We start from the raw sequence: 13,730 nt of genomic DNA on the forward strand, positions 1-13,730 counted from the left end.
TTACATCCCTACACTGGGACAGAGCCGCCGCGCAGCTTAGTGTTCATTAAGCACTTCCACAGTTATTAACTGCGAGGTTTCGTGGCCAAGTTACCATTTTTGCATTCGTATATCATGAGGCTAACACGATAATACTTTTATGCCCAGGGAAGTCGAGACAATTTCCAATCCGAAAATTGCCTAGACCGGCACTGGGAATCGAACCCAGCCACCCTCAGCATGGTCTTGCTTTGTAGCCGCGCTTCTTTACCGTACGGCTAAGGAGGGCCCCCTCTTCACACACGTTTTAAACGAAATTTAGTTCGAGCATCCATGTCTGTTCTCTGTGATCTCTCTTTCCAGTAAAAAATTGTATCACGTTTTATTGTCTCAGTCAATTCTTTGACTTATTTAAGGCTAACTTTCCCAAAGAGCCCATATTTTTTGAAGCCTCTAACTATTTTGAAAATCGAAAACAAACCCGAAAAATTGCTGCAAGTGTGAACCGGTCAGAAAAATTCACCCGAAGTTTGTTCAAAGTCGGGCAAATCTTTGACCAATATTGAAAAACAGCACTTTTTCGAATTTTATTTTTAAATTTTAAAAATAGTTAGAGGCGTCAAAAAAGAAAGTTAACCTTAAATAAAATAAAGAACCGATTGAACGAATAATTTGTTTTTGACGAGAAAGGTCATTGCTTTGGGAAGCCCAAAAGATCTCCGTTCGTACGGATTTTTGCACAGAATTGTGTGAGCTTCAAAATGTATTCCTCTGGGTTTCCTGTTTAACCCTTTCTCGGCATTCCTTTGAAATTCGGAACGAAATACTGTTGGACTTTCGAATCTGCGTTTCGATTGGAATCCTTTTGGGCTTTAGAACGGAATCCTTCTGGACTTTCGAAAGGAATTCATTTGGACTTTCAATTGGAGCCTTCGGGGATTCTGAACGGAATCCTTTTCTGCTTCTGGACAGGGGAATCCAAATAAAATACTAAAGCTTTTAGTCTTTCAAAGCAGAATTCGTTTGCGCTTCCTAACCAAATTCTTTAGGGCTTCCGGATGAAATTCTTTTGGACTTCCGAATGCAATACTGTTGGGCCGCCGAACGAAATTATTTTGGACTTTTGAATGGAGTCGTTTTAGACTTTCGAAAGGAATACTTTTGGGATTCCGAGCGGAGCCATCTAGGCTTCTGAATGGATTTTTTTCTGCTTCTATACGAGTGATACCGAACGTATGTCCTTTTAGGGATTCCAAACGGAAATCTTCTGGAATTTCTTTAAGAAACCTAAAAAGAATCCGTTGGGATTTTGTTCGGAAACGCAAAAGGATTCGGATTGAAAGCGTTCCGTTCGGAAGAACAAAAAAGTTCGGAAGACCAAAGATTCTCCGTTCGTAAATAAAAAAAAAAGTCCGTTCCGGTCTCTGGATTTCCGAACGGAATTATTCCTTCATTTTAGGTCTCTCCTCCAATCCAAATTCTTTTGGACTTCCTAACGGAATTCTGTTATGCTCAGAAAGAAAATTACATATTATCTATTTATTTCAATGTAGTAACATACCTCCATATTAATTTGAAAAAAAGGGCTTTTCAAAGAACTGTCAAAACGCGAGATAGTACCATTTCATTCCACCACTTGATTGTAATTCTGCAGAAACGTATATCGAACTCAACAACGTCTTCAGTATCTCGTACTTGACTCGACTAAGTTTTACACCAACTCTTTGATTGTCGATATTTTACGTTGACAAAAGTACATTGTTTTGCATAATTTTCTAATTCTTGTACCTCACAAACTTCATACAGACAAATACAGACATTTTGCTGAGATTGATGCAGGCTTATAAAAATTTTATCCGCCATCTCTGGTTTGTTCAATCCCATTTAATTCACCACTTAATTGTACCTTGACAGATACGTACATATTTCGACCTCAAAAGTAAGGTCGTCTTCAGTGTCTCGTACTTGACTCGACTGGAGTACGAGACACTGAAGACGACCTTACTGTTGAGATCGAAATACGTATCTGTCAAGGTACAATTAAGTGGTGGAATTAAATGGGATTGTACAAACTCGTCTTATGACAAGTGAAGACATTCCATTAAAAAGCTCAAAATAATTTTCTTAAGGTGATTATAGAATGAAGCCTGTGGTGAATTTCAATTTCACCACACGTTTATCTACATACATTTCCAAAATCCCAAATCTGGCGTAATAGTTTCCGTACAGAACCGAAACTCAAATTATGATTGTTCAGCATAACTAAGCAAACGGTCTACCATTATTTCAGCCCCATACACGTTATTGTTCTTTCCTCTCGTGCTCTTGAAAAAAATATTGGAAAAGCACGTGGTTTACAAAATGGCCGATTTCTGGCTTCATTCTATAATCACCTTAACATTTTAAGTTTTAAAACGCTCTTGAAGAACATTATTTACTCTACAAGAGTGCCTTAAAATCATTACAAAACCAAAATGTTACTGGGGATGATTCCGATGGAAGGTAACAGTTACTATTACTTTACCCCCGGGTAATACATGCTTTCTATGTGTTGAGGCATCGATGACTACAACAGAGTGCAGCTACCAGACAACACTACATACTTGACTTGACTGGGCGAACATGTCACCCCGAAGATTGCACAATCCATCACGAGGAAGAAGAAAAGGACGAAGAAGAAGTCATCGGTAAGAAACATGAATGGTAATCGGTATCGCAAGAAGAAGCAGCCAAATATCGACTCGGCAGTTTCTTTCCCGAGAGCTGCCAAATTTCACCGGCCGGCCAGATGAGTGGCCGATCTTCATAAGCAGTTTCAATACGATGATAAAAGCGTGCGGGTTTTAAAACCTGGCACGACTGCAGGAGAGCTTCCCTAGTAGCACAGTTCTGGCCGATTTGGTTGCTGCAACTCCAATGTGACTCGATTTGGTCACGTATGAGTCACAGAAACTTGTGTATGACAAGTGTGCTGCTCGGGTTACGAGGCTCTGCTGAAGAAGCAGTGTGTAGTCGGGTGCTGTTGCCGCATGCAGTACCGCAAATCGCCGACACGTTGCAAAGGCAGTACGGGCGGCCGGAACAACTGCTAAATACATTGCTAGTGAAAGTGCGGAAGGCGAATCCTCCAAAAGCAGACGGGTTGGAGAAGTTCATAGGATTTGGGATGGTAGTTCAGCAATTAACGATCATCTCGAAGCGACGCAGCTTAACGACCATCTGGTAAATTCTTTACTGATTCAGGAGCTGGTCTAAAAGCTGCCGCCGTCGACGAAAAAGGAATGGGTGCGATTAAAGAGGCATCATGTTAGGATCACACGAACGTGGTGTCAACGGCAAGTGAAGTGACCAGGATGGTCCATACGCAACCGAATTCATCCGGTAATCGTCCTGTAAAGGCCAGAGGAGGAAAGTAAAAGGAATACGAGAGCTACATGCAAGAACAATCTGAGGGCTCTTCAATGAAAACGGATTACACAAGAATGCCGGATCCAGTTTGTCGACGTACGGATCATGGGCGGAAAATGGACGTTCATCAACCTTTGGAAGTGGTGAAACGATTCGAGCTGTGCCCGTCCTGCTTGAATGGCCACGGGAAAAGTAGGTACAAGGCGAACATCCGGTGTAAAGTGGAGAGGCATCAACGACCCGGCGAACACAACACAATGCTCCATTGTCCGCAGTCAGAGATGCGATCGAACTGCAATGCACACAACGCAAGTGTGCATGTGCCGTTCAGCTTCCGGATGATTCCGGTAACGTTGAACTACGGAGGACGGTCAGTCACTATCATGGCCTTTCTCGTCGAAGGTAGCTCGTTCTCGTTGATCGAGGACTCCATCACGAGTTAACTGAAGCCCGACGGGAACCACAGCTGCTCCGTGTTACCTTACCTGGACGGCAGGTATATGAGTAGGTTGGAGAGAGATTTGGTGATGCTCAGTCTGATAACATCCGCCGTCGGATCAAAGGAGGAGTTACCGATCAATAAAGTCCACACTGTGGAGGAACTAAAGTTGCCCAAACTGTCGATGACCTATCGCGAACCGCTAGCGGAGCGGTATAGTTACCAACGGAACCGCTAGCGGAGTACTCGAGTCAAATTGAAAGTAGCACCTTGTAGCAACGTATCCGACGCTACCTCTGAAACTGATGACGGCGGTTCTAGGAGCGAGAATGGATGAGACGATTAGAGCGAACCATAGTTTGACGGTGAAGCGCGTTCAGTTCTGGACGGACGGTTCTTCGATTCATTTCCAACACCAGACAAAAACAACGAGATTTGCTGATCGAGGTTCTTCAAAACGACGCGGCAGTTGGTAATGATAGGCGAGTGGTAGCGGTTACAGTGCGGTGTACAGAGCGATCGTTTCAAGCGAAGAGTACCAGGCTAAGAGGCCAGTTTAGTCTTAAACCAGCATAAAACCAAAATGTTACTAGGGGTGCAAAGGACAACTCCGTTGATCTGTCCATTCAGCTACACAGGAGTAGACTTCTTTGGTCCGATCAACGTCGCTGTGGGACGGCGCACCGAGAAGCGTAGGTGTGCGTTATTCACCTGTTTCGGAACAAGAGCCATCTGTAAGTACTCCACAGCTTCTCCACTCAGGCATGCGTGATGGCCATCCGGAAGTTTATCTGCCGGCGAGGAGTTCCGACCAAATGCTTTTCCGATAACGGAAGGAATTTTGTCGGTGCAAACAAGGAGATCGTGAAGAAAATAGAAACCGACTGTTCGCAAGCGTTGACAAGCTCCCGGACACAGTGGAATTTCAAACCACCCTCGGTGCCCCATTTCGGCGTCGTATGGGAGAGATTGGTGCGGTCCGTTAAGGAGGCGATGGAGATGCTAGACGATGGACTGATCAACGAAGTATTATAGATGACATTGGCTGAGGCAGAGGATATGGTCAATTCTCGGCCATTGACTTATGTCCATCAGGACCCAGGAAATGGCGGATCAATAACGCCAAACCACTTTCTGAAGGGTCTTCCAGTGGGCGAGAAACAAAGCTGTTGTTAGTTTAAGTAATTAAATAAACTGACGATAAGCCGATAGGAGAAAATAACTAATTGTTGGCAATTTGTCTGCTGTTCCCCAACCTGCAGTCCCCTTACGTTGAGGTACTGGTTGTTCCATTGTAATCAGCTTCGTGTACGTTAGCTGCATTTTTGATTACCAATTACAACCGTCATCCCCTGGGGTTGCTGTGCGCAGTGACTGTCGACCTTCAAATCCCGATCAGGGTAGTACACCCAGGTTTTTTTTACACGGTATGGTTTTGGTCGTTTAAGACCTTCAGGGTCAATGAAGCAATGAGTTAACCCCACCAAAAAATTCACAAAAAATCAAAGAAAATTCAGGGGATATTTGAAAAGCTTTAAAAGTTCAGGTTAACCGAGAAATTAATGAATTCCAACCGCGTAAAAAAAACCTGGGTGTAGTCGTTTTTATTTTCATCCTTTCGATCTGGACTGAATCGGTAAGGCAAAAGTGCTTGACCAGCAGCTCGGCTATTAGCTTTGATAACGAAATTCCACCAATCGAACAACCATTCGACCGGCCTGACAAACCAAAAATACTGATTAGGGTAAGGGAGGTATTTTGGACCACTTTAGGAGATGGACGAACAATTTTTCGAATAAAAGTTTGATTTAGTATTAATTCTTGGTCAATTCCCTACGCAAGTAAAAAGTGGTGAATGCTAGGTAGGATTTGTAGGCAAAAAAAATTTGTAAATCCCACCGAAAAAACCAAAATATCGTAAATTATGAAGATATGTAAGATTTAATTTTGGACCACATGTTTTTATTTTGGACCACCTATTAAACATATTTTGGACCACTCGAATAATTTTGAATTGCTTGCAAAGTTATGTTACTGTTAGATTAAATTAGTGATCCCCAGCATTTTTGACGTTTCATCCCTAAAGTCTTTGTTAAGCAATACATTTTTATAAGCATTCAAAAGCTTAGAACAATAAGCGTATTGAAATTAATTAATTTCAATACCAGTCGGTACAGCATCTTCAAAGCAAAACAAACTTGCGGCTCATGATCTTGATGTATGCACCTGGTCACTCCTACCCTGCAATATTTTTTATGTAGTTTACCGATCTGTTCCATTTGCGTCCTTGATAGTAGTGGGTTGCTCGATTCTTCATTGCTTCTTGCGCATTCTTTTTCCAAAACGAAACATAATCGTAGAACACGGAACTCTGTTCCATTGGCAAGCAGCACGGATGGAGTGCTCTAGCAAAGATTGGTTTTTGTCATTTTGAATTGACCAATAAACAATCGTCTGCTTTGGAATACGCCTTCCAAATTTGGATTAAATCGACCTTTGCAATAAACAGTTAAGCAAAACTGTTAGTTTTAATGAATCATTTGTTTGAGAAACTGCACATATCAATTTAAAACAATTTCGAGAAAACAACAAAAAACTATTTTTAAACAAATTGGTACCGAGTTTTTGGATTTATTTAATACAGATCAATAGTTTTTGGTAAAACTCAACACCCTGGGGCACTTCTAGTGCGAAAACGGTAAGCAGTTTTTCATAATTGTCAAACAAACGAAAAGAAGAATTCACATATTTCTGAACAATTTTTTTTTGTATTTTTTGCCATAAAACATATTTTTTTGACGAAGATTCAGAATATATAAAAATCTAAAACCACCAAGTCTTATATCGTTTCCTTAGACAGAAAATATGTGTTCCAAATTATGTAAAAACTAGTCGACCCGGCAGACGTTGTCCTGCATAGTAGGCGAAAATGCGCGTTGTGAACTGTCCATGGGAAGTTTGCATACAAATCTAAATTCTAGCTTTTCACGATTTACTCAAACTTATTCGTGATTTTTACATTAGGAAATATCATATAAACCCGTCGGAAACTATAACGAATGTTTCTGCTGAAGAAATGAAAAAAATCCATCCAGCCGTTTTCGAGTTATGCGGATACGAACACAGACCATTTCATTTTTATATATAAGATTGGTAGAGGGGTTATTCTGAATTGATCGATAACTAAACAATACCCCTTCCTCACACCCTTCCCCTTTTCCAATGACCTACCCGCCTCCACTAAAATCTTTTTTGCCTTTCTCGTATACTAAGTATACGGTAAAGGCTATACGATCGCTCCAAAAACAAACTTTTTATAGAAGGCCCGGAGACCCATAGTGTTATATACCAATCGACTCAGTTCGACAAATTGAGGTGATGTGTGTGTGTGTGTGTGTGTGTGTGTGTGTGTGTGTGTGTGTGTGTGTGTGTGTGTGTGTGTGTGTGTGTGTGTGTGTGTGTGTGTGTGTGTGTGTGTGTGTGTGTGTGTGTGTGTGTGTGTGTGTGTGTGTGTGTGTGTGTGTGTGTGTGTGTGTGTGTGTGTGTGTGTGCGCAAAACTACTCAAAAAATGTCACTCATTTTTCGGGCACTTATCCTCAACCGATTTGCAAGCAAGTTGCATTCGACGCAGAATCCTGTCCCATTGTTTTCTATTTGAAATTGGCCAGATCGGACTATGGGATCAAAAGTTATGGCCGAAATACAAATTCATACAAAAAAATCGCGTAAAAAATGTCACTCATTTTTCGGGCACTTATCCTCAACCGATTTGCTCGCAACAAGTTGCATTCGACGCAGAATCCTGTCTCATTGTTTCCTATTTGAAATTGGCCAGATCGGACTATGGGATCAAAAGTTATGGCCAAAATATAAATTCATACAAAAAAATCGCGTAAAAAATGTCACTCATTTTTCGGGCACTTATCCTCGACCGATTTGCTCGCAACAAGTTGCATTCGACGCAGAATCCTGTCTCATTGTTTCCTATTTGAAATTGGCCAGATCGGACTATGGGATCGAAAGTTATGGCCGAAATACAAATTCGTACAAAAAAATCGCGTAAAAAATGTCACTCATTTTTCGGGCACTTATCCTCAACCGATTTGCTTGCAACAAGTTGCATTCGACGCAGAATACTATCCCATTGTTTCCTATTTGAAATTCAGACTATGGGAACGAAAGTTATGGCCAAAATACAAATTCGTACGAAAAAATCGCGTAAGAAATGTCACTCATTTTTCGGGCACTTATCCTTAACCGATTTGCTCACAACAAGTTGCATTCGACGTAGAATCCTGTCCCGTTGTTTCCTATTGAAAATTGGCCATATCGGACTATGGGATAGAAAATTATACCATTTTTTATGCAAAATCGCTAAAAAAAGTCACTCATTTTTCAGGTACTTTTCCTCAACTGATTTGCTCGCATTAAATTGCATTCGACTCAGAATGTCTCATTGATTCTTATTGAAAATAGGCCAGATCGGACTATGGGCTTAGAAGTTATGGTAAAATTACTATTTATTGTGAAAAAGAGTTCAAAAAAGTCTAGCACACTTTTTTAGTACTTAGACTTCATCTATTCCCCAAGCAACACAAGTTCAACAAATCTGGTTGCAGTAACCATATTGTGACTCAATCCGGTCATATACAAGTTACTGTGATTGATGTGAAATATGTGTGCTTTTCAGGTCTCTCGCATCAGATTGCATTCGACGCAGAATCTTGTCCCATTGTGTCCTATAGATACTTGGCCGGATCGTACAATTGGGTCAAAAGTTATGGCGAAAATACTAATTTTAAAACTACAAAATAAAATGCCATGTTTTGCTCTTATGCTCATCCGATTTGATTGCAACAAATTGCGTTTGGCGAGAATTTTTTTTTATTCATATAAACAAAAATGAAAAATAAGACCAATCCACATATTGGTGTTATTTTAGATTTTTCCAAACCTTTTGAACGAACGAGAAAGGCACCATCACCGCTAGGTGGATTAATCTGGGTTTTTATGTTGGAATCGGTCGAAGGGGTCAGGAGTTACTTGAGTTAATGTTTTCCAAATATGTTTGAAATCGGCCAAGAGATTCAGAAGTTACACTGAGTTCATCAATGACTAAATATAATTATTGAATACATTCACTTTTGGTAGAATTATGGTCAGCATGCAAACAAATGGCACTTTAAACTACTCGTAGTAATTTGTTTTCAATTTTTGTTATTTTAATTTCAAAGCCTACTCTATATTTCAATGGCCAAAAAGTTTACTGTCAAAAATATGAACTGGATAGGATAAATTATTTTTAAATTAATTACATTTAACTCACTATAATTTATTGATTTCCCCCTAGATGGACAGACTACGGTGCACAATGGAACAACTCTGAAAAAAGACGGTCAAAACCACTTTGAGACGTTTGATACAGATTTAGATCCATGATTTGATTATAGAATGTGTTCATAAAGTTGTCCGACAACATTTAGAGCGTGAAATTCACTTTTAGGTTTTATTGCGACACCCGAGCAAAAAAAAAAATTTTTTTTCTCCAATTTTTTTTGTTCGATTTTTTGACAGTGTTCTAGAATATTGTGTTTTGAGAAACTTTGCTGAAGATACTTTATGATTTCCTCCTATTTTGAAGGGTTGAATCATTGTTTTTCGATATTGCAATCCAGAACTAATGTAAAAATCGATTTTCAATATTTGTAAACTAAATATACAACATATGGACCTGTTTTGTATTACAAAACATTGAATGGCACTAATCTTCTATATAATAAAAATGAAATGGTCTGTGTTCGTATCCGCATAACTCGAAAACGGCTGGATGGATTTTCTTCATTCCTTCAGCAGATATGTTCGTTACAGTTTCCGACGGGTTTATATGATATTTCCTCAGTCGAAAATCATTAGTAAAGTTGATAAAATCGTGAAAAATTAAAATTAGGATTCGTATGGGAATTCCGAATGTGCAGTTTCGCCTACTATGCAGGACAACGTCTGCCGGGTCAACTAGTATACGATAATTTGCAGATAGTATGGTGTTTTTGATTTAAATTTCAATCAAATGGAACAGTTTTATCGAAAAAAAATAGGTCAATTTCATGATTAAATATGTGCCTTATAGGCACATTTTGGCAGCTAGATTTGCATTATTCTGATAGCTTATTGTATATAGATGAAGCCAGTGGTTAAAACTCAGTTTCAAGAGGCTCATTGATTTTTTTTTCCAATTTTTATAATATTAGTTTTCGATTACACCATTCTATCTGCAGATTATCTTATATTAATGCCATTCAATGTTTTGTGATACAAAACATGTCCATATGTTGTATATTTAGTTTACAAATATTGAAAATCGATTTTTACATTAGTTCTGGATTGCAATATCGAAAAACAAAGATTCAACCCTTCAAAATAGGAGGAAAACATATAGTATCTTCAGCAAAGTTTCTCAAAACACAATATTCTAGAACACTGTCAAAAATCTGAATAAATTTATTTTTACAAAATTTTTTTTTTGCTCGGGTACCTAACACAATAGTGAGTTTTATGCTCCAGATGTTGATGGGCAACTTTATGAACACGTTCTATGAACAAATCATGGATCTAAATCGGTATCAAACGTCTCAAAGAGGTTTTGACCGTCTTTTTTCAGAGTTGTTCCATTGTGCGGTGCTGTACGCAACTCATTCCCTCGCGACAATAAAGTTATTTAAGGTTTAAATATGTGAAGTTATTAATGTATTTAAGATAGTAGATTTTATTGCAATTATACAGGTCATGTATGTGCAAACACGACACTCTCGAACAATACCAATACAGAGGTTGTGTAAATCAGGTGCTCACCATTATTTCCGCAGCCACCTACCTTTCATTCTCCGCCACTGCTCCTTCAGCCGGTTACAGTTCCGGTCCGTGCCGAACGCGATCGCAAACTGCTGGTGAATGATTTTCCACGCCCGGTTCTTCAGCGACGTCAGCGCACTGTCCAGCCTCTTATTCTCGATGATGTGCATATCCTTGCGGCATAACTCCAGCAGAAAGTGCTTCTCCTCGTAGGCCCAGTTCTGTGTCCGTTCGCGCTTCTTAAACCGCTGAGCCGAGCCCAACGTGCTCTGCAGCATATCGACAATCGTTTGCGACTCCAGATTGGCAGCCTTTTCTTCTCACTGTTAATCACTAATAAATATTCAACCGATTGGATCGGATTGTTGGGGAAAAAATCGAAGAATTTTCTACACTTCTTCGTTCCGTTTGTATACTTCTGCTTCAGCTGGTACTATTTGGTGTTCTTTGGTCGTTTACTCCGCTGATCAGCTCCGAATTCCGATCCGATGTTCCTACCTGTTCATAAGATGTTTGTATTTCGTTGAATCGAAGGTCGATTGGGATCACATCTTGTTGGAAATTGCCTATTCAGTGATAAAAATTGAGAAGAAAAGGAGAAAAATGAACTACTTTTTCCACTTTGTTGCAAATCGCGGGCGGCAACCCGCGTTGATTATCATGATTTTGGATTCGTGTCATGGTTGAACTTAGCAGAGAATAGCATTGAAAATCCTACTCAACTGACGAGAGGCGAATCAGATGAGAGAAGCAGCATAGAAAATCATTCAAAGAAATCGATTTGAATGGGTACTAAATAGTTGAACGAGTAATAGGGTAAAGAGACAATTTATGCCCTGAGCCATTGCGTAGAATTCATTTCTGCATTAAGAAACCATTTAATATTAAAAGGTCAACCGTGTAAAATAATTTTCGTTAGAACGTTCAGAAATACACACATTTTGGGTTGGTTCTTGCCAAAAATCATCACGCTACTCTATGTATAATTGTCTGTGCGAAAAAGGGTGATTTGGGCAGAGCATGCAAACGCGGAAAAAGAGAATCCAATTGAAACGATCATAAAAGCTCGGTCCGAAAAGGAAAGAAACGATGCCTAAAGTTGAGCTAAGACTATCAATTAATAAATATGTGTGTTTTCGGCAACGGCTGTTTGTTCAACGATCTGTGGGCAATTAATTGAGCTGCTAAACGCTTGGGAGATTTTACCAGCAGCGATTAGCGTTGCTGCCCAATGAAATTGGGCAGATGAACTCCTTACCGAATGAAGTTGTAGTCACTGCTTCACGGAGAAGAAGAAATGAAAAAGAAGGTAATGATCGTGTAAACATTTTGAGCGCCCGTTATAAAAATGATGACCCGTCTAATGAAACCGAAGCGATGATTAGCACCATTGCACCTAGTTGATGCCTATGCGAAGAAATGTAAAACGTTGATCTCTTTTTATGAGGTTTTTGGAAACTCGGATTAGGGTATGAAAGGCAAATTACTAAATTAGGTCAAGTTCGAGATAGGGAAGACGGCCCTAATGATGTCGTCGTAATACCTATAGGAAAATAAGATTAAATCACAACTGTAGTAGTAAAATCTGTTATTTATATTAACCATTGATATGATTGAACTTAGGATAATAACTAGATTGATTAGGTTTCAATATTTCAATATAAATTTCAGTTACTTTAGCTACATCCTGGACCTGGAGTTTATAACAGTCTGCTTCAAAAAACTTCTAAACTCAATAATACAACAATATTATATAACTTTGTTATTCTGTCCTGCTTATGTAGGGTGGACCTAAGACTAGTAGTTGGGTTTGATTTCAGGTCTAGCCGCGGCAATTTTCTTGACTTCTCTGGACGTCCTCATGATATAAGAATGTAAAAAAGGTAGCTTGACATGGAATCCTCGCAGTTAGAAACTGTAGTGGTGCTTATTGAACATAAAAAGGGAAGCGACATTGTCCCACTGGGTAATAGAATACCAATAAATGAAAAAGAAGAAGTAAAGTTATACCTTTCCAAGTCTAATATTTCAATCAACCGGAACAAAATGATTCGTATGTATTTAATAAATCCGATAAAAATAGCAGCAAAAAGTACACACCACAAAACATCAGCATCATCATCCCCATGGTCGTCATCGTAATCCTCTCACATGCCCATCTTCTTTATCTGATATGTCCCGTAAATACCCAAAACGATTAACACTCGACGATTGGGTGCTGCTGCTGTGAAGGCGGAGAAGGGTACCAACAAAAAACTGGTCTGCCTTACTCGGCACCAAGCTCCCGGAGACTAAGCCTAAACCCCATTACAATTGAACTGAGCTGAGCATCACCGGGAGGAGGAAAAAACGCACAGAGAGCCTAAACTAACCAAATTCGTTCGACATGTCCCCCCAGCAGCTCGATCGATGACTCAAGCGCGCATGACGAAGGGTGCGCGGCGCGCGCTCTGTGGCAATAAGAAACGATGAGCGTTTATGACTTGTTAAACATAGAGAGTAAATGAAGTAATAGTAATAATAATCGCGAGATGGTGCCCAAAAATGACGGACCTAATTCGGTGATCGCATAACTAACTACGGGTCGTAGCCGTATAGTCATCGATGCGATGGCGATTAGTGGTGTGAAGTACGGTTTAGGTATGACCGTGCGTGTGTTGTGTATGGACGTGCGCAAGAAGGTGCTGTACATCTTGAGGCCACAATAATAATTTGGTGGAGTGAATTTAGTAGAGATTTGGAGGTGGGGTTCATATGACGGATGATGGAATTCAAATCGGTTTATTTGGGTGTGAAATTTAGCATGGATATTTGAACAGTCTGTAGCGAGCTAAAAACACTGTTCAATCGACGAAGCAGTGGTAAAAACTTTCTAGAAACAGCAACAAAACTTTAAGGATATGTTAAAGATAACACTGACCGGGTAATAAGTCTCACCATTGGTATTCAATCAAAAATGTTTTCATTAATTTGTGTTTGTTTTACCGCTTGACCAACATTCCTCCAGCGAGTGCAAGATTTTTCTACAACTCTAACTAAGATCCTAGGGATGAA

General features: G+C 39.8%; 1 protein-coding gene across 1 annotated transcript in view; it reads right to left on the bottom strand.

Moving 5' to 3' along the window:
• The window catches only part of LOC134218276 (probable serine/threonine-protein kinase DDB_G0282963), a 35,747-nt gene that overhangs the window by 7,297 nt on the left and 14,720 nt on the right, over positions 1 to 13,730 (bottom strand). Inside the window, exon 3 of the mRNA XM_062697209.1 lies at positions 10,699 to 11,242. Coding sequence (XP_062553193.1) covers positions 10,699 to 10,954 — 256 coding nt within the window. The 5' untranslated portion in view covers positions 10,955 to 11,242. The remainder of the gene's footprint in view (positions 1 to 10,698; positions 11,243 to 13,730) is intronic.

The sequence above is a fragment of the Armigeres subalbatus genome, chromosome 2, assembly GCF_024139115.2.
Source record: "Armigeres subalbatus isolate Guangzhou_Male chromosome 2, GZ_Asu_2, whole genome shotgun sequence".
Lineage (NCBI taxonomy): Eukaryota > Metazoa > Arthropoda > Insecta > Diptera > Culicidae > Armigeres > Armigeres subalbatus.